The sequence below is a fragment of the Cololabis saira genome, chromosome 3, assembly GCF_033807715.1.
Source record: "Cololabis saira isolate AMF1-May2022 chromosome 3, fColSai1.1, whole genome shotgun sequence".
NCBI lineage: Eukaryota > Metazoa > Chordata > Actinopteri > Beloniformes > Belonidae > Cololabis > Cololabis saira.
Genome location: NC_084589.1, coordinates 41522174 through 41546483, shown reverse-complemented (window position 1 = coordinate 41546483; position 24310 = coordinate 41522174). Strand labels below are relative to the sequence as shown.

Here is a 24310-nt window from a genome sequence, read left to right as displayed (position 1 = left end):
TACAAGTAAAAGTAGCTCAGTCAAAATATTACTTGAGTAAGAGTAGAAAAGTACTTGCTTTTAAAGGTACTTAAGTATCCAAAAGTAAAAGCTTTTAAATGTACTTTAAGTAAAAGTAAGAGTAAATTTCTTATTTTCCACATCAGTAAATTTCTTCAAATTCGATGTTGAGTTGTTGAAAGCAGAGAGGTAGTTCTGCTTCGGTAGACACAATAAACATTTGAAAATAAATGTCTGTGGTTTGTCTGTGCCCTCGTTTTTTACTCGGTCGAACTCAAACATTGAGTTAAGATACGGCCAAGGATTTTGTGAAAGTCCCTGCTCCGAGTCCGGCTCATTATCAGACTCAGACGACTCAGCGGATTGTCTTTCTTCTCCTGACGCAGGCGTAGCCATTGCTCTGTCTTGACAAACGCAGGCTACTTTGGCGGTATCGTTTTGAGGAGGCTTGACGTATTTCCGCTTTACGTACATCCCAGTGGAGAGCGTGCACTGTGATAGGTCTCCTCCTTTGACAAAAACAGCTTGTGTCCAATAGGATTTTATGGAAGAAGAAAAAAGAGCAGACCTGAAAGTAACGAGTACTTTTCAGCCTTCCTAGAAATTTACTCGAGTAAAAGTAAAAATATTTGTCTTGGAAATGTATTCAAGTAAGAGTAATAAGTACCAAAGAAATCTAATACTCAAGTAAAGTACAAATCCTCTGGATATGTACTTAAGTACAGTACTCAAGTAAATTTACTCCATTACTGTCCACCACTGATCGTGAGTGACCACATTTATTTTCTTCTCTTCTTTGTTCCTTTTCTTTGTTTTGTTCGTTCGTTTCGTTTTCTTCTTATTAGTATCTTTTTGTTTCTGAAGTCTGCCTTTTGTTGAAAAGGATAGGCAAAATAAGCCATTAGGCTTCAGCCTATACCTTTTTGGTCAAAAAAAAAAAAAAGGAAATGTGTACATATATATATTTATACCTGTGTGTATACATATACAGTGTGTATATGCAAACATCTTAAAATGTAAATGACCAAAACAAACTAAACTAAACAAAAATTTGTGATGGAAGGAAGGATAAGATGATGTATTTCTGTTATTTAATCTGACTGCAGAACAATGGCAGACATAACTCCTACAAAAGGAATCCGGCAGCTACAACGGATGGACGCACTAAAATATCTTATTCTATTCTATTCTCATCCTAAAGATATTTCCATCCATCCATGTTCTACACCTGTTTTATTCTTTGCAGGGACACGGGGGTCTGCTGGAGCCTATCCCAGCTCATTACAGGTGAGAGGTAGGGGTTCACCTAGACAGGTCGCCAGTCCATCACAGGGCCACATACCGGTAGATACACACAACCAGACATACCGGTACTCACAATCACACCTACGGACAATTTTGAATCATTAATTAACCCAGTCTGCATGTTTCTGGACTGGGAGGAAGCCGGAGTACCCGGAGGAAACCCACACAAGCCAGGCCCGGGCGTTGAACCAGGAACCTTCTTGCTGTGAGGCATCAGTGCTAACCACTAAGCCACCGTGCTGCCCCGAAAAATATTTTCCCTACAAAAATACGACATGCCATCGTTTAGATTTTGCCAAAATGCGTGTCATCAGCGATCGTCTGATGAGACTGAAAGTGCTTCATGAACGAGAGAAAACAGAAAAAATCTGAACTTGCTCAGAGTCAGTTACCGTGGTAACAGACTGTATATAAGTTATTTTGCTTTCTTAAACTGGCTAAATTGTACCTCTTCCTGACTTTGTTAAATGAAACAGAGTTTCCCTGAGTTCAGATCCACCATACTCAGAACTCTGGGACACAAAAGAGCCACAAAGATTTGTCCGAAGACAAAGCAGATGACACAACGCCCATTTCAAATTTTGACCAAACATAGGCTACAGTATACACTGCACTTTTCCTTTTTTTTTTTACAACAGTATGGCGTATCTGTTTCTTAAAAAGCTGAATTGCATTCACAAACATTAAACAAGCTAATAACAATTGTGAAACTCACCACTTTAGACGGAGAGGAATTCTGGTGACGTTCTTCTGTCTGATGATGAGCTACGAACTCTCTGAAGCAGCAACGTAACCTTCACGTATCAGTCTGCTCTCAAGCGACATGTGGTCCCTGTATAGGAGCTCCGGTGGTCAAGGGAGGGTTGAGTGATGGCAGGCATGTCATTTTAAAAATCTTTTTTATACGTATATATCCGGGGTCTTCAATTCTGGTCCTCGTGGGCCGGGGTCCTGCACGTTTTAGATGTTAGCCTGCTTTCAACACACCGTGATACAAATGACTGTCATTATCAGACTTGTGCAGACCTTGATGACATAGGTACGATGACGACTGTTAATCAGAATCAGGTGTGTTAAAGCAGAGAAACATCTCAAACATGCAGGACACCGGCCCACGAGGACCGGAACTGACGATCCCTGCGTGTATATGACCGCCACACTGTCCCTCTACGAATAAAAACATCTCACTTTCAGGGCTGAATGTCAATCAACACCTTGTCAATATCACCTCTGACATTGTGAGAAATACCAACAAACATGCGTCAGATTGATAAAATACGTAATTTGCCCGTGTTGAGAGCTTTGGGGGAGATCATTTGCTTAAAATGAGCATATGATAATGTTAGCTAGCAAAATAGGTTAGTATGAAATAAGCTAAATTAAAGCTGCAAGCAGCGATGAACGGGCCCTCGCGCATGCAATTTTCACCCATAAAGACCAAGGACTCAAAACTAAGTCCGATGACACCATTCATGACTCTTTATGTCATACCATTCAAAAAATATGGCAGAAAGTAGGGACTATCAAATATCGACCAATCAGAAATAGGGGCGGGGATAATTCAGGCCAATGAAGGTCAAGTACCCAATACAGAGTCCGATGACACCACCCACGCCTCTGTATGTCAAACCATTCAAAAGTTATAGCAGAAATTAGGAACTACCAAATATGGACCAATCAGATGAAGGGGGTGCGCTTTTTGGCGTCTAACATCGCCACGGTAACGCTTTTGACTGAGAACAGTAATGCCCATCGTTGCAGGATGGAGACGCACATTTTGATGTGTAACACACCTGGGTGCACGTTACGGTTCGGGCCGTATTAACTGCCGAAGAAATGGCATAAATTGCGCCAAAATTACACGATCAATTCAAAATGGCCGACTTCCTGTTCGGTTTCGGCCATGGCGCCAAGAGACTTTTCTTTAAGTTGCAGCATGATACAGGTGTGTACCGATTTTCGTGCATGTACGTCAAACCGTATTGTGGGGCTTGAGGCACAAAGTTTTCTAGGGGGCGCTGTTGAGCCATTAGGCCACGCCCATTAATGCAAACCATTAAATATCACCTTTTTTCGCCAGGCCTGGCTTGCATGCAAAATTTGGTGACTTTTGGGCACGTTTAGGGGGAAAAAAAGGCCCTCATTTCGTCGGAAGAAAACAAATAAAAACAACGAGAACTCCTACAGATACAATAGGGCCTTCGCGCTGTCAGTGCTCGGGCCCTAATTAGCTATCTTGTGGTCGCTGAGGCAAGGTGGGCATTTTCCTTTCAGGTATCAGGTTTGTTATTTACACCCGTTTTTGGATTAACAGGGTTCAGCCTCTGACAGGGTGGTGTCCAACGAAAATGCTTCAAACTACTACTCAGACACCTTTGGGTGACGTCCAGCTCTCCTTGGATGGTCTGATGATTACAGCTTTAGTCCCTTTACGAATTACATATGGCTGAAGTGGATTTCTAGAGAAAGTGACGATCTGTAGGCCTATTTGAGTTCACTGGATTTGATTCTGACCCAAAAGTCAAAGAGAGTCCAACGTTGGTCATTTACATCAATTTAGAGACGCCTCTGCTAAAGCTTCGTCCTGAATCTTTCTCTATGACAACTGTGTGTGTGTGTGTGTGTGTGTGTGTGTGTGTGTGTGTGTGTGTGTGTGTGTGTGTGTGTGTGTGTGTGTGTGTGTGTGTGTGTGTTCAGCATTCACTCAGCTAGAAGAGCAGATTACATCTTCACTCATGTTAACTCCAGGCTGTTGAGAAAAGAAAAATAAAAAGCATTAGAAGTACTCATACTTTACTTTGGTGGCCTATTTTCATAAAAATACCATCCTAAATAGTGCATATTATTGAACTGTGTTCATGCTACAGATGTAGAAGCTCTCAACTTAATCAAAGCAACAGAATTTAGGTGGTGGTTTTAAAGAACTACCACCACTTTAAGAAAGAAAACTACATAGAAGCACAAAGTAAACAGCCTAAGATCAAGAGATAATCTTGCAATCATGAGATAATTTCTCATTACAATACACACCCGTCAGAGGCCTCACATAAAGATGTGTTTTCAAAAGTTGACACTATTTCCTGAAGTTTAAGTTACATGCCTGCGTCACACATCTCCTTTTTGTTTCTTTAGCCATGTCTTTTCAGCTTTGTTCATGGTAGCCAGTTTTGTACACGACAAACACAACATGATGTGAAGTTGTGGTAGAAGACAATTGGGAAGCTTGTTAAATGTACTCCGACCTGGGTCTGTGATGTCACAGGACCCTCCAAACCTGAACCACTCGCTAAATGGCATGTTTTCAACCTTGGGTGGCCCCGAACAAAATCAGAAAGTTTTGTCATCTCAAAGATTTTCTTTAGTTGAAAGTTACTTCAAGCATGAAAAGGTGTTTTTTTGCTTTTCTTCTTTATAATTAATCCCCTTTAAGACCACAGTTATGTTTCTTTCACCCACAAAACTTTCAAGTCACATTCAAGTTTGAAAAGGTTTGAAAAGGCTCTGAAATGACAATTTCCCAAGGTTATGATCTCGCAGGGAAAACATTTCAATACAATTCTTGAGCTATGCTTTGAATCAATGTCTCCCTGAAAGAAATCTGCTTGCACTATTTTGATACTTGATACAGATGAATGCTCACAAGCACAAAAAGTGTAATACATATCCTTTGTGTTATTGAATTAAAATACAACTGACACTAGAAAATTGCCACTATGCAACAGAACTCACAAAGCAGTACTTTGGTCCGACTTTGCCTTTAAGTCATCATATTTTTATGATTCCCTCAGAATCACAGGACTGTACCGAAAAATGTATTTACTGCATATTACAGATCAAATCCTGACAAGAGGACGTTTCAATCTCATGCAGCCGGGTTACTCTCGGAGAATAAGAAGCAGACGCCTCATCACTAAAAGGTCAGTGTTTGAGTCCATGTGTCAAGCTAAATTCCCTGGTGCTAAAACCCCAACCCCTCCGTCTGCATCCCTTGTCAGATATTTTCACTGTGCATCAGCAAAATGAAAAATTGTCACTTTTTGTAGCCTGTATAGGAAACTGTCTTCAGTCCATTTTATGTTCTTTTTTCTGCTTCAGAAACCTGTCCAGGGCAGCAGCAGCGTGGCCCTTTGAGCATCGGTGGGGGCTGGATGGATGCCTGTTTGAATTCCTTGTTGACTGCAAAGTAATCAGTCACACTCTTAACTGCATTTTCCACTGAGCTCTCCACCTTAAATGGAAATGCTTTATTGCCATTGCATCTGCTTTATATTTTCACTTAATAATGATGTTGCTTCAATTCAAGTTAATTTACAACAAATTGAAAGCAACTTCTATTCACTAAAGCGCTGTACATTAAAAATAGTCAGTGAATATATTAGTCAATGAATGAATAGATACGGAAGGAGAAATATTAAGCACCAAAGGCAAAAGTTTTTGTTTTTTTTAAATCAAGGAATAAAAGTGGACCTGTCCAAGGTGTAACCCCATGTTTACCTCTTGACAGCTGGTATTGACTGCAGCAGACGTCCCCGACCCTGAAATGGACTGAAGGAAGGCAGGAAGGATGGATAAGGGCAGTACTCGAGTTGTAAAAAAAAAAAAAAAAAAAAAAAATCAGGGGGGATGGTGGATTTTATCATATGGGGACAGATAATTTGTGCTGATTACAAATAATATAATATATTACAAATAATAGCACTGACCAAAACACCTGCAGAAATACTGCAGGAATGACATAGCAGCAGTTAAATGCAGCCTTCTGTAAGCTTTAAATATCCACTGGGCTTACATCAAATACATCAAAACACAACAATAAAAAACAGTTTTCTGAACTTATCAATATGACTCTGTCCTTCACAGGATAAGTAAAATGGATCACTGCAAAAACTCAAAATCTTAACAAGAATATTTTTCTTATTTCTAGTTAAAATGTCTAATTTTAGTAAAAAAAATCTCATTAGACTTAAAACAAGACTCATCACTGGAAAAAACAACAATTTTCACCTGTTTCAAGTAGATTTTCACTTGAAATAAGTAGAAAAATCTGCCAGTGGAACAAGATTTTTTTGCTTGTAATGAGAAGATAAATCTTGTCCCACTGGCAGATTTTTCTACTTATTTCAAGTGAAAATTTACTTGAAACAGGTGAAAATTGTCAAATAAGTTATTTTTCTGGTGTTATTTTTTTGGCGATGACTCTAAATGTTGAAATAGCAGTAAAACCACATTCATTGATGAAATGACATAAGGGATTGAAAGGGGGGATGGCAGTTTTACAGGGGGGATGATTTGGACCGTTTTTATTTCAGGGGGGACGCCATCCCCCCTCATCTCGAGTACTGGATAAGGGTGTATAAGGGTACATCACTTTCTGTTGCATCACGTCAAGTTGTGCCTCTGTGAGTGGAGCTACGTCCCACAAAGGAAAGGATGAGTATGATATGTGAAATAAGGTAATTTTGCAATAGGAATTGCTACTACCAATACTATTTACAAAGGCCTATCCTGATAAATTAGGCTTCAGACTAAACTTTTTTTTTGTAAAACAACCATGAATCTGAATATAAAAGTAATAACCCTGAATCTGCAGCAGTTACCAGCAGCCTGGGAACTGCATGGGGGTTGAAGAGGGGAAAAGTGCTCATGTTCTTTGAGAGGATGCGGGTAACGTGACCTCCTCATCCTCACCCAGCCCACCACCGTCCTCCTCGTGCACCACAATTAGTCACGTCCATTTTAAATGCTTTTACAAAGCTTGATCCACTATCAGTAGCAGCAGCAGCCATTACTCGGCTATCAGAGGTCCATAAATTAGATCTGTTCAATCCCCTTCCTAATTTATATCAATATCAGGAGTGCTTTTCCCTCTCACGTGTTTAATACAAGTCTTGATCAGTCACGTCAGGCCAAACATCAACCAAACCACAAATCTAAGAAAAAACACTTTAAGAAAAAGCTCCACTAACTAAACAGTACTGGAATATTAACAATGCGAATGTTTGTATTTCTTTATCTAGAGAAGTACAACAGAGTGAAAATACAATGCATTTAAATGATGGATCAGTTGTGTAATTTAGCCTGATAACTCTGATTATGTTTTTGTTTGATCAAATTTTCAAGACTCTTTTCATGACCGTAAAGCCTAAATACATTAATAATAATACATTTTATTCATAACGAACTTTATATTTAATAAACCCACAGTACTACAGAGCAGACAAATAAAACATTAACATTTTTTTAAATATATTTAAAAACAGAGCATATAAAAGATATATTTAGCTATAAGTTTTCTTAAAAAGACGGTCGGGAAGGGCGTTCCCGACCACCTGAGGGCCCCACAGACTGCTAATCTGATATTGATATTAATTCTAATTTAAATAGAAATGTATTTAAAAAAAAAAAAAACAGAATTTAAAGGTTTGCAAACAGGAAAATCAAAAAAACCCACTTTTTTAAATTGCATCATTAGAAGTTAAGTATGTCCAAAGGTTTGATTTATAATTTACGCCCTTAACTGTTCCAGTTTTTAGAGGAAATGGACTTCCTGAAAGACCAAAGTGTTAATGACGTTAATGATCAGGTGCTTTAGAAAATGGAGCATCCATCTATGCTCATCTGCCACTACACACCCCCCCCCCCCCCTCAGTTCTGAGCCCTGGGGGTCGGGGGGGACGCTCTGGACCCCCCATTCCTCTCAATAACATGCTCATGTTCAATCTGCCGGCCAGAGAAATCCCCTCTCTCGCCAGATTACAGCGCGGGTGGGCTGGGATTAGGTTTTCTGTGGCCACGGGGGTCCTGTTATTCTTATTTCAACCAGAGAGATGAGGCAGCACGACAAGCAACACATTCATAAATATCCTGCAGATTATAAATGAAAAAATATATATCTGTCAACATTCTCACAATGATAATAGAAAAAAATACAAAGAGGATTAAAAGAAAAGTAAATGTTCTCAGAAACTCTTATTATTTTCTTCCACAATAGTCAGATGCAGCAATGATGTCATTATGAACTGCATCATTTAGACAATGTGAATGCATCATGTGCAGATGTTGTGCAGCAACATCCCTAATCCTGGAACAAAAGCAAGAGACAGATAATCCAGTTTCTCATCCTGCAGCAGCAGCGAGGGGAAAAACACGGACATGATGACCACAGATACAGCAACGACCAAAATCTTTACACGACAAATCCTGAACATGAAATCCTTCATTAGCAAGTCCGGGGCAGTGGGCCCTCCAAGCCATCCCAAAATATTACACAGAAAAAAATACTATTTTGTTTTGTCTGATCAGAAATGACATGTTCCAGGACGGCAATGCCGTGGTGGGGGTGGGGTGGTACGGGTGCCCTTGTTGGCACTGCATCCACCAAACTAATTGAGCCGACCTCCAATGGTATTATATTATTATTATTATCACTAGCAGTTATTACTGTGATGTTGGAATCCTCATATCTAAATTACTAACTATACCAAAATCATTATAATTATCCATTTATCCTCCTTTGTAGCCCTGTAATCTTTCTCTCAATCATCAGCTTAGCTGTCCTTTTTCTGTTTTGTTCTGCTTTCCGTTCCCTCTTTTGTCAGTATAATGTACTGTATTACATGTCTCCACCCTGTATTTTTTCTGTAGACATTTAAAAAAGAAAAAAGAAACTACTTTACCACTGGAGATTAGATGGGGGTTTTAGGAAGCCCTGGATGAAGAGAGGTGGAGCTAGCGCTCTGTTTTCTTCAGTTTTGTTTAACCATCCACAAAATGCTTATCCTACCTTTAAACTGATTTTTCTTTCCTTTACACTGAATTAATGCTACAGGTCACAAACGAAGGACTGTATAACACTTAACTCTATGGTCACTTAATTATTGGTTTATCAATGGTAACATGTTTTATTGCTCAATGATTTTTATCTAGCTCAGTCGTGTTTTTTAATGTTGTGTTTTGTTTATATGGATGTCATATCTTGTCTCGTATGTCTGCTGGTGTCCGGTTCTGTGTCTCGCATTAATTTGCCGCGGGGACGAATGGTGGAAATTAGCCTGCGGCTACAACCATGCATATTTACACGTGTTCATTAATATGTACGGCCCCTGTTCAACAAATAAAGTCAAATAAATAAACACAACCTTAGCAGTAAGTACTTAATACTTTTTTTTTTTACACATCATTTACAGGACAAAAAAATAAATAAAAAAGGTCGTCTTAGATGCAAAATGTTTGGGTCCTGTTCAGGCATCCTGTCAAACTGCAAACACATTACATGTGTAAATATTATCGTCCCGTAATTAAGGAACACCATCATAAATCAGGAACCATGACATCCATCACTCACTATTTTCTAAAAAATAATCATTACCAGCATCAGACAGACAGCAAAGCTGCAGATCACAAACTGGTGAGATTAAAAAGTGAGATTCTGGAGAGCGTTCCAGATGTCATGAGGCAAGAACTACAACAACTATGCACACTCACACCTAGGTCCAGTTGAGAACCAGCAACCACACTAAAGATGCGTGTTTGGACTGAGGGAGGCGGCGAGTGTAGACTCTGCATCTTATGAAAAACACTCCTGCAGTTTTCTCAGAAAGCTGCTGCTCAACTTGAAAGTTACGACAATGTCAAATTATATAAATATTTTTGAAAAACTTTTCAAAAGTAATTATAAACTACAGGATTTTAGAGAAATTCGATTTGCATACTTGCAGTTTTCTAGCAGAGATCAAATGAGTTTTTCTTCAAGGGTGAACTGAGACAGCTAGTGGTTACAAATCAAAATTAAAATGTACTTAACCTTTATGGAAAAATAACACTCATGCTTGGGAACGCTGGAGTGGCATCTAACTGCAGGAGGAGTTTGGTAGGGTTTAAGCCATCAGAGATGTATGTATAAAATAAAAAAAAATAGCCATGAACATAATAGAAAACAGTTTATTCGACAGTGTCTAGGTCCAAGTACCAACAGACCCCATATAAAATAAAAGAAAACAAATGCTACAAAGAACAGGGAAAACTCCATCTACACAAAACCTGTCATTAAAAATACATTACCATTAACACACAAAAAAAAATCCATTAAGATAATATATGTAAGGAGGAATCCTGTCATATTTAAGTGAAAATACACAAGCCTGGTAAGATGTTACTTATGAGAGGAGGACACGGTGACGAGAAAGCGCAAGTGAACGGCTGTTAAGTGTGTCTGTGTGTTTTCTTCTTCTTCCTGCAGACTGGGACCAGAGGGCAGCAGGGAGTGATGCAGCAGTCACGCGGGCGGGATGGGGACACGAGAAAGGAAATTAAAGGAAAGGAAAAGCAAACAGGAGGTAGCAAAGGGTGTGCAGAGAGGTAGCAGGCAGCAAGAGGAAGATTTCTAAGAGAGGTAGCTAGCAGATGAAGGAGGAAGAGGTAGCCAACAGTGCTGGAGGAGGAGGAGCAGTTTACCGGATGAGTTTACCGGGAACTTGTGTGAAAAGGCTACATTTATGACGCCAACTTGCATGTTGAACATAAATTTACTAGTTGTTGCATAACAGTTTGAACTAATCAGCCAATTTCAAATTATTTTAGGTGCCATTCTTGAGTGAAAAGATGTGAAAAACTAGTATTAATCGTTAATATCGGCCAAATAGTTGCTTTGGCAACCGTTGAGGGTGGGACAACTGAGATAGAAATTGCTCACAAAGAGAAATTGAGAAATGAACAGCACCAGCTTTAAACCAGAAAACAGTTATAAATGTATAATGTCTTTTTCAGGGATCACAAAAGAACTTTCAATCTTTTTATCTAAATAACATCTTAACTCGTGACCAGCAATAAACCACATTTTCTGATGTTTTACAAAATGAATTCATCATGGAAATGCACAGACCACAAACAGGAACAAACTCAAAGACAATCCAAACATCATAGGAACAAAATAAAACCTGCAAGGACCGTTTTATATGTGAAAAATAGCTTTGCCTTGTTCCATTTATCAAAAAAAAAGAAGGTTCCTGATTGATTGATTATTGTGTTTGCGCCCCTTGTTACCTTTGCAACACCAGATGACACAGGATCTGCAAATTCAACTTCTGTGTAGAAATGAGGATATTGCTGAGTTTTACAGTGACTAAAAAGCAAAAAGAGTGAAGATAGGGAGGTAGCGAGGTAGGCATCACTAGGCGTAAGGGAGGTGAGCAGAGAAAAGACGCGGGGTTTCATCGCTACAGTAACAGCACCTAAAACGTTGAGAAGCCCACCGAGCTGAGGACGAGCGTCGGCCGCATCACGGCGTCTCCCCCCGTGTGTGAAGGCTGTGTGAAGGTCAGCAGATCGTGTGTGTGGGTTCAGTGCTTTGTGGCAGGGTCGGGCCAAGTCCGTGTGTGCATGCAGCCTCCAGTGTTCGTCTCAGCTTAACTTACATTTCTGTGTGCGTTAGTGCTGTGGCAGAAGGAGGAATGTTTGCCATCTGTGCTTCCTCTGACGGCGTCTCAAGCCAAATCAGATCTGTAACATTTTGCATTAATGCTTCACTGTTATTCAAAACACTGAAATCCATCAGTGACCGTCTAAACCGAGGTTCTGATTTGCCGATTAGTATTAATCCGCATCTGAAAATATAAGTCCCGAGCTAACACACTGCGATTTGAGTAACTTTTGCACAAACAAAATCATGTTTGTGAGCCATTTTAAAGCTTTATATTTGTGTGGAGGTTAGAACCCATCAACTTTCTTGACCGCAAGTTTGGATTTTTTTTAGACAAAAAAACCCTGCATTGCTTTTTTTGAATTCTATCAAAAAAATAGAGTCAAAAACTAGGCAAAATGTGTTATTGAAAAAAAGAAAAAATGAGCATTTTATTACCAGTATGTACCATGAATAGCAGTATAAAATTGTTTCACACGGTGCTTCCTTACTGCGTAATACAGATGATTAAATGACACTGTATGCAGCTACATTTGCTTGAATTCACTTGTCCCAATGTTATAAAACTACCGGTACTCGTTTATCCGAACTACAACAGCAGTTTTTATGACGTCTGTCCATGCATGCTTTTTGTCTTGTATTTATTTTTTGTTTGTTCTTTTTTCAGCATTTTGAACTAAGCCAGTGCAGGAGTTGAAATGAAAACTACACTAGTATAGAAAAAAGGCACAGAAAGCTACCAGACATCCCTCTTTCTAGCACACACTCACAGACACACACAGAACTACAGTGTATCATTAAAAGATGAGCGAGAGGTAGATACTCGACAAGGGTGAGGGCAGGCTAGGTCCTCCGTGAGTTTTTATAAATGTTGTTTTACTTTCAGAACAATCTTATTAGCTTGTGTTTTTTACAGGTCAGGTTGCCCCGGAAACACAAACCCGTGTCGTCTGACTGGCCCCCCCCTCGGGTATCACTAGCTCCCTCTAGTGTTGGTTTTGGAAAAAAAGAGAGACCAGCCAAAAAGGACGTGTTTTTTTGGGGGGGAGATGGGGAGAGATTACAGTGTCATTCAAAACACCACTGGAGCGAAAAAGAAAGCAAGACAGAAGACTTTTTTTTTCTTTTTTTCTAAATCTTTTGTCTCCTTGTTTGGTTTTCTGTACACAGGGTCATTTCTCTTCAGCTAGAGAGAGAACAGTGTTTATAACTAGACGAACCTTGTTGCTGTGCCCTGAGAGGAAGTCTGCATGTGTGTTTGTAACGTTGGGTTACCTTTGCCCATGAACCCCGAGTGTTGAGTGTGTGTGACAGAGTGTGTGTGTGTGTGTGTGTCCTGATTTAAAGTAAAGGGTGTTGAATTTTGAGGGAAAATATTAAGCCAGTAGCAAAGGTCATCATAAAAAGGGGCTGATGTTTGGAGACAATTTTACGCGCATGTGCTTTTGTGTGTCTGAGTTAGTTGTCGGCCACTCGTCCGCTCTGAGGCGCCGGAGGACCCACGGGGACCGGAGGAACCGCCTCAGCCTGCGCAGGTGGAGGGTTAGGGTCTGCAAAACACACAAATGCAACGTTAGAAGCAAGAAGAATACGCTCATTAAGTTCACAAATCATCAGCACTCAAGTTCTGACTTTAACTAGAAAAAAAATTGAGAAGGTGCCTGTGTCAACAAATTAAATCTGCATGAACACGCGTGAGCTCCTCGGTCTGCTCCAAGTAAGATGGAACATCTAGCTCTCTAAGACAGTGACTGCGTTTACATGCATCAATAACCCTTTTCAAACCCGAATATTAGCAATAACCCGAATTTGCACGGCCATGTAAACATAAATAACCCCTTTGAATAACCCGATTTTGCTCATATTCCGGTTTTTAAAAACCCGAATATGACCCCTGGGTTACTCCTTTTAAAACCCGAATATTTGGTCATGTAAACGCCAAACGGAATATCCCCATCAAACGGAACATGAATTTGTTTACTGCACATGTTCTGTTCGCAAGGAATCTTGGTCTTTTGAGTCCAGGAAGTTCTTATAAATACGGAGAAACGCAAGACCACGCCACACTTTTGGAGTGAGGAGGAGACTAATCACTTCATAAATGTAATGAAGGATATAAACATTTCTGCATTTGTAGACGGTAGAAAGTACCGGGATAGCGAGATTTATAAGAAGGTGAGCGAAAAGTTGCGCAAAGCAGCATTTATTTTCAATTTAGATACAGGAAGAAGAAGCGGAAATGACGGTAATTGCGTCATGATGTTCTCCGTGCGTCGCTGGTTTGATCCAGATATCCCGAATGATTAATTACCATGTAAACGGAATATTCCGAATGTTTCAGTAACCGGAATATTAGCAATAACCCGAATTTTGACTGCATGTAAACGTAGTGACTGAAGCCTGACAGAAAGAAGAGCAGCCACGGGAACACGTTTCACAATCGATGTTAAAGAAAGCACAACGCTTTGTAAACAGACATAAGTCACCATCTCTGGTAAAGGCACAGCGAGTCTGAGGTGACATTTGTAGGCATTTCATACTGAAATTCATCCTAAAGTGGTAGAATGATTGTTTTTTCCTCTGAACAATGAACAAAAAGATGACCATTGTAAAGTAAGCTTAATGTGATTAGCGATGGTAATCAAAAATTGACAAATATCATCAGGTCTAAGGAGAAAAATCAAAACTCAAGGTGACGAAAGATGTCTAAACTAAGTTTAATTTTAGTCAAAAGAGATTAAAACCTCAAAGATGGGCAACTTGGCATTTTAGTTTTTAATATGTGAAATGCTATTAAAAATAAAACTGGGAAAACAGCAGTTGAATTAAAATGTTCGCTTGTCAAACATAAAAGGAGCCATTTATTTCAGCCGTTACGACTCGTGCAACAAAAACACCGTCCAGGTTTAACGTGGGTTGAACTGTCCTTGTGCTGCTGCAGCCGAAAAAGTAGTAAAACAACAGTTTTTCTTCTAACCCCCCACCCAAGCAGAGAAAGACAAAAACAATAAAAAAAAACAACTTAGGTTTGTAGCCCTGAGTTCGTAAATCCTGTAATGTCTTCTACAGTCTTGTGTTGCGAGAAATAAAAATGAATATCATTTCATGGTGACCGGTTTTTTAGACTGGAAAACCACTGTTTATGGAAATCTGCAAATGTAATACTGGAAAGTATATTCCTGAGGTAAACACAGTAATAGCAGAGCTGGATATAAATACAGCAGCTGTCAACAAGACGACGTGCTGCTGACTGGCTCCCTGTAAACTGCAGGCCTGGTGGGTGACGTGATGCTAATGAGCAGCAGCATCCAAACGTTGGGCTCCGGCTGACATTCACGGTAAATACCAACTGTCAGCTTTGGGTTGCAGTGACATGTGGACTTCCCAGAAACCGTGTGTGAACATGGGTTTGTAGAGAGTTTATAGAGACTGCTTTTAGTAAATTCAATGTGTACGTAATAAAAATAAAATGACTGAGTTTGCTGTGTAATACAATGTAGACTTGCAGGTTTTTTCAGTAAATGCAAACTTAATGTGAAGGTGGCTGTGTGCACTCACACATGCCGTTGGGGGCTCCAGGGTGGCGCGGGGGCATCATGGGAGGAATGCCACCAGGCGGGGGACCGGCAGAGGGCGGGCCGGTCAGCATACGCCCCGGGACGGGCTGACTTGGTCCCATTGGTCCTGCAGGGTAAAGATCAGACAAAAGAGACAATGTTGAACAGGTTTTAATCATCAAAGTTTGCATGTGCAATTAGAAAATAAGAAAACATTCAGAGGATTTTATTGTTTTTTTTATTAATCAAACATAATTAGGACTAAATCCCTGATGTGCTTCCATCACTGACTCATTTGTTGTGTTATAAGAATTTAAAGAGTGTTGAGCTGGCTGAGAAGAATGACGTAATATTAAAGAGAATAAAATGTATGTATGTATGTATGTATGTATGTATGTATGTATATAAAAATAGATTAGACAAAACCGTAATGACTTTTAAACTGTGTTTTATTATTTAATTTGATTAAAGAAAACCTTTCCACAAAGGAACTTGCACTATATGTGTGTATATATATATATATATATATATATATATATATATATATATATATATATAAAAAATGGTATATAGAATAATTATTATATTGTTTATGATAAGGTGTGTGTGTATATATATATATATATATATATATTATTTATAATTGTTCTGGTAATAAACAGGTATACTTTTTTTGATAAAGTAAAGCTTGCTGTTTGCAAAATTGAAAAGAAATAAGGGGTAGGACCCAATAAGTTTTTTACTTCTTCCTACTCCTTTTTGGGCATGAATGTTTATTTCCCTTTGATTTTGTTTAATGACTGTTTATTTGTATTCCTTTTTGTTTTGTGAAATTGTTTTTTGTATGCTCGAAATAAAGATTTTAATTCACTATATTTTAAAGAAACCTTTCAACGAGATCGGGGTCATGCTCCGAGCACATCAGCCTAGGGCTGTGCGATTAATCGATTTAAAATTTAAATCGGATTTATTAATCACAATCGATGTTAAAAAAAGGAAAATCGGAAAATCGATTTTCCTTTTTTGCAGCTGGCTGCATTACAGACAGAGCCTGTCTAGTCGTCTTTGTTTGGTCAAGAAAATTGGAAATGTTGTCACTTTACTAAACTCAAGGAGGATTTACAGTATCTTTCAATTGCACTTCATTCCCAATAGGGAAATTTGTTTGCTATTTTTCTTTAAAAATAAAGATAAAATATTTCTTTCTTTCTTTCTCTAATTTATTCCATTGTCTTTTGTACCAAAAAACCAAATAAATTGAAAATCGGATTTTTAGAGAAAAAAAAAAAAGAAAAAAAAAATCGGGATTTTATTTTTGTCCAAAATCGCCCAGCCCTACATCAGCCTGGTGTTTTTAAAATCAAATCCATCTCCCTCTTTGAACAGATTGCATGTTTTGTCACCACATTCCTTTCTGAATCTCTCACCTGTCGGTCCAGGGTGATGCGGGGCCAAGGGGTGGTGGCCCATTGGAGGATACCCAGCATGCATTGCAGCGCCTGCAGGCGGCCCGTGATGGGGCAGGGGCGGTCCATGGTGGGGAGTGGGGCCTACGTGGTGTGGTAGGTTTCCTCCTGGATGCATGGCTGGTGCAGGGGGCCCGGGGTGGGGTCCGGATCCAGGGGTCTGCCCCTGCCCTTGAGCAGCAGCTGCAGCAGCGGCGGCCGCGGCGGCAGCCGCCTGCTGCTCCATCTGCTGCCTCGCCTTCATCTCAGCGTATTTGAGCTGCTCCATGTGGAACGCCTGTCGCTCGGTGAGGAGCTGCTGCCTCTGAAGCTCCAACTGCAGAGACACAGAAAACACAGAGACGCATGACTGACAGAGAAATCAGTTAGAAGCAACACCACAACCAGCTGCTGATGTGATGATAACTAGCAGGGGGGACATATTCAACTGCGTCTGATGTGGTTGCTCTCATTGCAAAGGGGTAAATCTTTAACGGTATACTTGCTTTACTGCACCCGTCCGGCTCTTAATATTTATAACAATTTGTTATGCAGTATTTGAAGAAACAAAAGAGATGAGAAAAGCAACTACGATCTGTGCTGCACAGCCCAAAAGTTACTGGCCAATGGAACTTGAAGCACATCTGCTACTTGGCTTTGAATACACGATGAAACTGACAGTTGGGAACTATTTGTAATGCGGCGTAATCAGAGATTTCCACAGCAACCAAATCGCAAATTCAAGTTGTGGTGGCAATAGCAGTGGAAAGAAAAAGAAATTCAACTAAAGCTAAGAATACTGAATAAAAAACATTCTAACTAACTGGATGTTGAAAGTAATCTGAGGCCAAAAAGAAAGTTTTATCACACTTTTCAGCCCATGAGAGGTTTGATTGTCACCGTTTCTTATTCTGTAAATGAGACTGAAGCATTAAACTCTTAAAACTGTCTTGTTTGTCTTTGCCACCTTAGACTCGAATGGCAACAGCGTTGTTTTCTCTCCAGTCCTCAGAAAGCTCCTTTAACCAGAGTGCTTTTCATGCAGCATTTACAGCTGCAAAACTGGGCTGCAGTCCCGATGTTACCAACGTGAAAACACAGTTTTACACTCCACCTAGCGTCTCCAGGGATCGTCCCCGGCAGCGCGCACACAGACAAACAAGAGCAGCGTTATTAATTGGCCCCATCAAGGCAGGTAACTGTTAAGTGCTCGCATTGCTACACAACGCTTTTCGCTCTGGAAAATATGTTCCTGGCAACTCGGCTCACTTATAAAAAAAACTATATTGTGTGTCTGCTTTAGTTTTTGACAAAGACTTGGACCATGAGGGAAGCAACTCACTGAGTAAGAACATGTGCTGATAAACTAAACATTTACTGCGTACTGTTTACTGGAATAACTGCCTGATGAAAGTCTGCTAAACAACCTGCCCCTATTAATAACCGTTGCTGGATGTTCTTGCTGAGAATCTCTCAACACTGAACCACGACCGCCTCTGACAGACTTACGGCTTCTTTCTCACGATCCATGATGGTCTCCAGCTCCTCAAAGTGCCTCAGCTTGATCTCCAGTTTCTTCATCTGGGTTTCCACCAGCAGGGCAACCAGGGACTTGATCTTCCTTTCCTCGACTGCTGCCAAGTGCTGCCAAGACAAAGGATAAATACGTTTTATCTGGATGTCGAGCTGATTGCATGAACTATTCCACGTTATCCCATGTATTTCAGCTGTGAGGTTCACAGAACAGAAACATTACTCAAGGCGGTATAGCTGGGAGGGAATTCATGAAAATCGTGCACTTGGTGACAAGTTTTTGATATTTGGGATGCTGTTAGGTATGGACATAAGGCTTTCAAAAACCACCGCAAACAAATTGGGACGTCCCCCTATTGGCTGGTTTGCAGAAAATTCTAAATGAATCAATAAGCGAGGCGATAGAGGCAGGCATTGTCGGTTTTAGTGAGTTTAAATATGCACAGCTGATGTTTTTTGTGTGTTATCTTAATAAATTCCTATTCTTTCACCGCGACTTAGTTCTGAGGTTCTGTTAATCTTAAGCCTGAATGAAGGCCACTGTTTTCACCCAATCAGATTATTGACACTACAGCGATGGTGACCTGTCCAATAAACAGAAAATGTCATTCCTTGGGGGTGAAAATAGGATCTAGAGCCAAATATAATCTTTCTATGTGACTTAATTCTTCAAAAAAAAAGTTTTTTGGGCAAAAAAATGACCTTGAAAATTAAATTTGACCTTCAACATGACCTTGAAATAGGAAACGTATCTCAGAATTCAATTCCTAGCACTAAAAAAGTAGAGAAAGTGACAATATACAACAATCTAGGACTAAGAGAAGCTGAGATATGACCTTTGGCCTTTTCGGCGGGTGACATTTTGCATTTTCTGCAAACCGGCCACTAGGGGGCGTTACCATTTGTTTGCGGTGGTTTTTGAAAACCTTATGTCCATACCTAACAACATGCCAAATATCAAAAACTTGTCACCAAGTGCACAATCTTTATGATTTTTGACATATTCCCTCCCAGCTAGTATAAGAGATGTGATGAGTGAAGCTGTGTGTGTTGGCCTCACCTTGGCCTTGGTGGCAGCAGACGCCAGGGCAGCAGCAGCCGCTGTAGCGATGTTTCCTTCCCCGATGTCGTGCTCCAGCTTCTTCTTCTTGTCGTCTCCGTCCTCCGATAACGTTTTCTCCTCCTTGTCCTTCTCCGGCTCTGAAGACGACGTCTCCATGGCTTCCTCCTTCTCCTTGTCTGTTAGAAATTAACATATAGGGGTCCTTTAGTTTTACTATTGACCTTTTTAAAACAGTATTTACCAAAGAGGAAATAAATAAAGAACAAGAAACCCACTACTCTTTAGTTTAATCATTTAGAGGGGTAATCAGATTCAAAATTCACTTTTTATGTGTACACATCCATCCATTGACACATCCATTGAGTGTATGGTTTTAGATTGTATGAGGAGGCACTCACTGTGAACCAAATTTAACCAAGGGTACTATAAATAAATAAAATCTATCTATCTATCTATCTATCCTATAATGATAAAATCCACCATGTTTTTTCCCCCCTCTCTCTCTTTTACACTTGATAAAACATTCCCGAAAATGGCCTGTTTTCACAAACGCACGCCAAACATGATGGCGATAACCAGAGGAAAAAATGTAAACATGCTGTACAGGACTGTCTCAGAAAATTAGAATATTGTGATAAAGTTCTTTATTTTCTGTAATGCAATTAGTTTAAGATTAAGATTCCCAGAATATTCACATTTTTTGAGATAGGATATTTGAGTTTTCTTAAGCTGTAAGCCATGATCAGCAATATTAAAATAATAAAAGGCTTGCAATATTTCAGTTGATTTGTAATGAATCCAGAATGTATGATATATTTATTTATGTGGATTTAAGTCAACCAGCCATTCAGAAAAAACCTGTGCAAATCTTATTTGCCAAACTTCTTCAGCGGCCTCTTCTCGCTGCTCGTCCGACTCCAGTTCAAATTGATATAGTTGCATAATGTCTCTTCAGAGCCTCCTGTTGCTATACTTTCCACAAATTAAATCCTCAACTGTCGTCAAGGCAACACTCCACGTGGGCTGTGTTGAAAAGCCCCACAGAAGAGAGGGCGGAGTGAGCAGAGCTCATTAACATTTAAAAGGAAATGCACCAAAATGGGTTGATGTGTGAGGAGCTGATTTTGACAGACTTCTCATTAAGACTCTAAAGAATCATATGAACTTACAGTTAATTTGCATCTGATGACCCCTTAAACAAATTTTCAAATAGCATTCATTTCCAACACCTTATTAAATCCATTTGTTGATTTTCTCTATATTTTGTCAAACAAAAAAGGTCAAAACAGTGAATTACACATTAAGTATTAGGTATAGGAAACAACTTAACTACAGCTCTAATTATGAGCAGATTCTCATTCAAATGTTTGAGCTACATTTTTAAAACAGCCAGGTGTGTAAAACATTTTCTCTTGCCTTTTTCTTCCGTGTTACCTCCTGAAGGCGTCTTCGCCTCCCCTGCCTCTTCGCTCTCCTCTTCCCGTTCCGATGGCTCCGCTCCCTCTTTCTTCACCTTGTCTGTTGTCTCCGTTTTGTTGCTCTTCTCTGCAGACTCGCTGGGCTTCTCTGCCTCGTCCTTCAACTCAGCCTAAATTATGAAGGAAAAGGTCACCAACGGTAAGACGACATGTCCAGAGGAAATATGAGAAAATGAAGTATCAGAAGTAGGGCTGCAACTGATTATTTATTCATTGTTTTGATTTTCATGCTTTCGATTTTTTTAATTTGCAGTTGTTTTGAACTTCTCATGCAGACTTGAGCATTCCCGCCCGCAGATCTCATCTGTCACGCTGTTATTGCTTTTACCAAATGTTTCATGTTTAAAATCTGTGGTCAACTTAAAAAGATGTTTTTCCTACCGACATTGGGCCTCACTGAAACCGGTACGTTAAATAATTCACTGGCAATATTTCAACTACTTAAACAGTGAGTGCTTCTTGTCAAGTGGAATCATCTTTCCCTTTATCAAATAGAGAAAAACATTAAAAAAAAAAGGGTTTTTTGGGGGATCTTTTCCTTTCAGATTAAAAGCTAGTTACAGTAGTTCAGAGAGCTGAGCGAGACAGAAAGAAAACAACCTGAGCATCATTCTTCCAACCCTCCATTGCTGTAGTGTCAATGGCAGGTTAGACTGTGTGTGCGCACACTAAATATCACTAAATCTCACTAAAGCATAAGATACATGGTGCTGATTTTAAAAAACAAATAACATAGCGACTAATATTAGGTAATATCTTTAGGTAAAATGAAAGGTGACAGTCTGGGGGTCGTAAGGGGTTCAATTTTAGATATATTTTTCAAGGAAAACTAATTTGTAATTGAAAGCCAAATTCATCACTTTAATACTAGGTCTGCAAACAATCTCCATCCCACCTTTTTCAGAACTACTTTTTCCCAATTTTCAGTTAGGTTCAGAGGTCCTCTTTATTAGAACACCTTACCAATCAATATTAGAGAATGCTCGAGCACAAATAATTTCAAAAAACAAAATCACACCTTTTTTGCTAACCAACAACTAATTTCCAGAACTTCTCTGCACATCCTCATCAGATTCCTGTTTTTCTAGTACGGTAATTTAGCTTATTCTCCTTAGTTGTCCTATGTTTTACATATCTCTGTAAATATTGTTTGTTTCATTATAGGAGGACCACTCGACAAGCCCTTATGGGTTTTTTTTCTGTTACATTGTATTTCTTTTTTTTTTTTGTTTCATTTTTTTTTTCTACATACTGTTTGTCTGAATTTTTGGCGGTTGTATACTTTCTTTTATGTGCAAATAAATAATTAAATAAATACAAAATAAAATAAAAAAAGCCAAACCTGTTTAAAAATATTGCCAAGTAAGGAGTGGTGGTCTCACCTTATCTGCTTGATGAGAGTCTGTGTCCGTGTCGATCTTTTCTGGTTCTGGGGTTTCTGTAATTGACATGGTGAAAGAATAAGAGTTAAAAAGTAAAAAAGAAAAAGCGTGATGCAGCCTAAACCCAGCTATCCTAAACACACATATATATACACAGTGTAACCTGTGTTTCATCATACTTAACCATTGCTTAACTATATAGAAATGATTAAGAGGATAATGCAAAATAAACCACTAAGTGAACAGACACACAGCACGACAGCAAGCATTTAAAGCATACGTGACCGGATGACAACACGCTCACGGCTATGAGTTAAACCACATCACGGGTGCATAAAAGCATGTGTTAAGGCCTGGATATTGATTCTGTGCCAGGTTATTGATCTAAACTGCGGTTCAAGAGGACATTTATTCAGGTGGACCACACGCAGGGTTTCCCCACACGTTAATAACTACACAGACCATTCAGGCATATTAACTGCTGCCTATATATTTAGCAAACCACTCAAATAGCTCTGAAAGTTTTAAAACAAAGCAAGTGGGCTTCCTTTTTTCTTCCAGTGTGAAAGCTTTCTCAGTATCAACAAAAGAAAATGAAGTCCAGTTGCTTTATTTCAAGCCTTTGAGCATCACCATGACCCGAATGACTGAAGGTTTACAGCAGCACATTCAAATATATATATATTTTTTTGGTTATTGAAGATGTGAAATCTTTTACTGCAGAGCAGCATAGAGCACACCCCTACCACCTAAAACATGTTAAACTAACCAGTCCCCTCTTCATGCACAGTGATCCATGACCATGGATGGGAAGAGTATTTTGTCTAAAAGAATAGCAACCTTTTCAACAAACATTAATATGATTCTGTGCAAAATTTGGTTCCTCTTTGCTTCAGACAGTCATGATCATACTATGGGCGCTCTCCAAATGTAACATGTTTAACAACCACCTGACAAAAGACATTAATGTGATTTCAGTGAGGACAATTGCCTGTTGATGCTTCTAATATAAAATCAATAACAAAATACCATTAGTCCTAGTGCTGGGCAGTATACCGGTTCATACCGAATACCGGTGTTTATTTTTCTTATGATATGAATTTTTCATATACCGTAATACCGGTGAGTATGTACAGTAGCGTACACAACGTTGGGAACGCCGCTGGACACTGTTTGTGAGGGGACTGTTTAGCAGTAGTGATGCACCGATTGTTCGGTAACCGAAATTGTTCCGCCGAAAATGGCAAAAAGACACTTATATAAGTGTATATAAGGGAATAAGTGGGAAAAAACCGAACAATTAATAACGGCACCACAAACATAAATCGTTGGCCGAGCAAAAAGTAACCACATAAGAATTTTACCTAACATTCACCAGGAGTCGGAACCAAAACGACATAATGCTGGGAAATTGAAAAAATGTTCAGTTTTTTATGTTCAATAAATATTTTCTACCTTGTAATTTTGTAAAAGATTTTTTTCTTTGAAAAGCATGCCTAAATCAAATTTATTTTATTTGATTTGACAGTAAAATAGGCCATTCTAAACCAATTTACTGCAGCAATTCCTTTCCAAATCATTAGAAAATGTGGTTAACACCCAGTTGTGTATGAAAAAAAAAAATACCGTGATATACCGTGAAACCGACATAATTTTAAAAAATACCGTGATATACATTTTTGGTCATACCGCCCAGCATTAGTCCCAACCTCTGCACTGATGTAAGTATTATCTGACATGCAGGTAGACATTGACTCAGGGCTGGGCGATATATCGAGTATATTTGATTGTATCTCGGCTTTTACTCTGTGCGATGTACAAAATGACTATATCGTGAATATTCGAGTATTCAAGCATTAAATTACAGGCTTCTCTCACTCTCTCGTCTTGTCTCTCCTTCTCAGAGACATAAAACAAGCGCACCCTGTTAGATACGTCAGTCACGTGCTGTCGTGCGTGCATCGTTATACGATCAGCAGCTGGTGTCGGCGCTGCTGTCCAGTCCGCCGGTCAGTTCCACCCCGCTTTAACTTAACTTTAACTTTCCCAAACTCGGCCTGTTTGCGCCGTGAGTTCATCCACGCAGTTGCTACGCGCGGCGGACTCTTTTCAAGGCAAACTGGGACGGTT

At 39.5% G+C, this 24310-nt stretch overlaps 1 protein-coding gene across 7 annotated transcripts in view; it reads right to left on the bottom strand.

The window, feature by feature from the left end:
- Nucleotides 1–10231: 10231 nt before the first annotated feature.
- The window catches only part of smarcc1a (SWI/SNF related, matrix associated, actin dependent regulator of chromatin, subfamily c, member 1a), a 33587-nt gene continuing 19508 nt past the window's right edge, over nt 10232–24310 (bottom strand). For 5 of the 7 annotated variants that reach the window (XM_061717524.1, XM_061717525.1, XM_061717531.1 and 2 more), the window contains 7 exons: nt 22181–22236; nt 20737–20908; nt 19318–19496; nt 18234–18368; nt 16707–17061; nt 15281–15406; nt 10232–13272 (listed from right to left, as the gene is read on the bottom strand). In XM_061717524.1, the coding sequence (XP_061573508.1) occupies nt 13181–13272; nt 15281–15406; nt 16707–17061; nt 18234–18368; nt 19318–19496; nt 20737–20908; nt 22181–22236 (1115 nt within the window). In that variant the 3' untranslated portion in view covers nt 10232–13180. The remainder of the gene's footprint in view (nt 13273–15280; nt 15407–16706; nt 17062–18233; nt 18369–19317; nt 19497–20736; nt 20909–22180; nt 22237–24310) is intronic. The other 2 variants (XM_061717526.1, XM_061717527.1) reach the window with 1 other exon arrangement.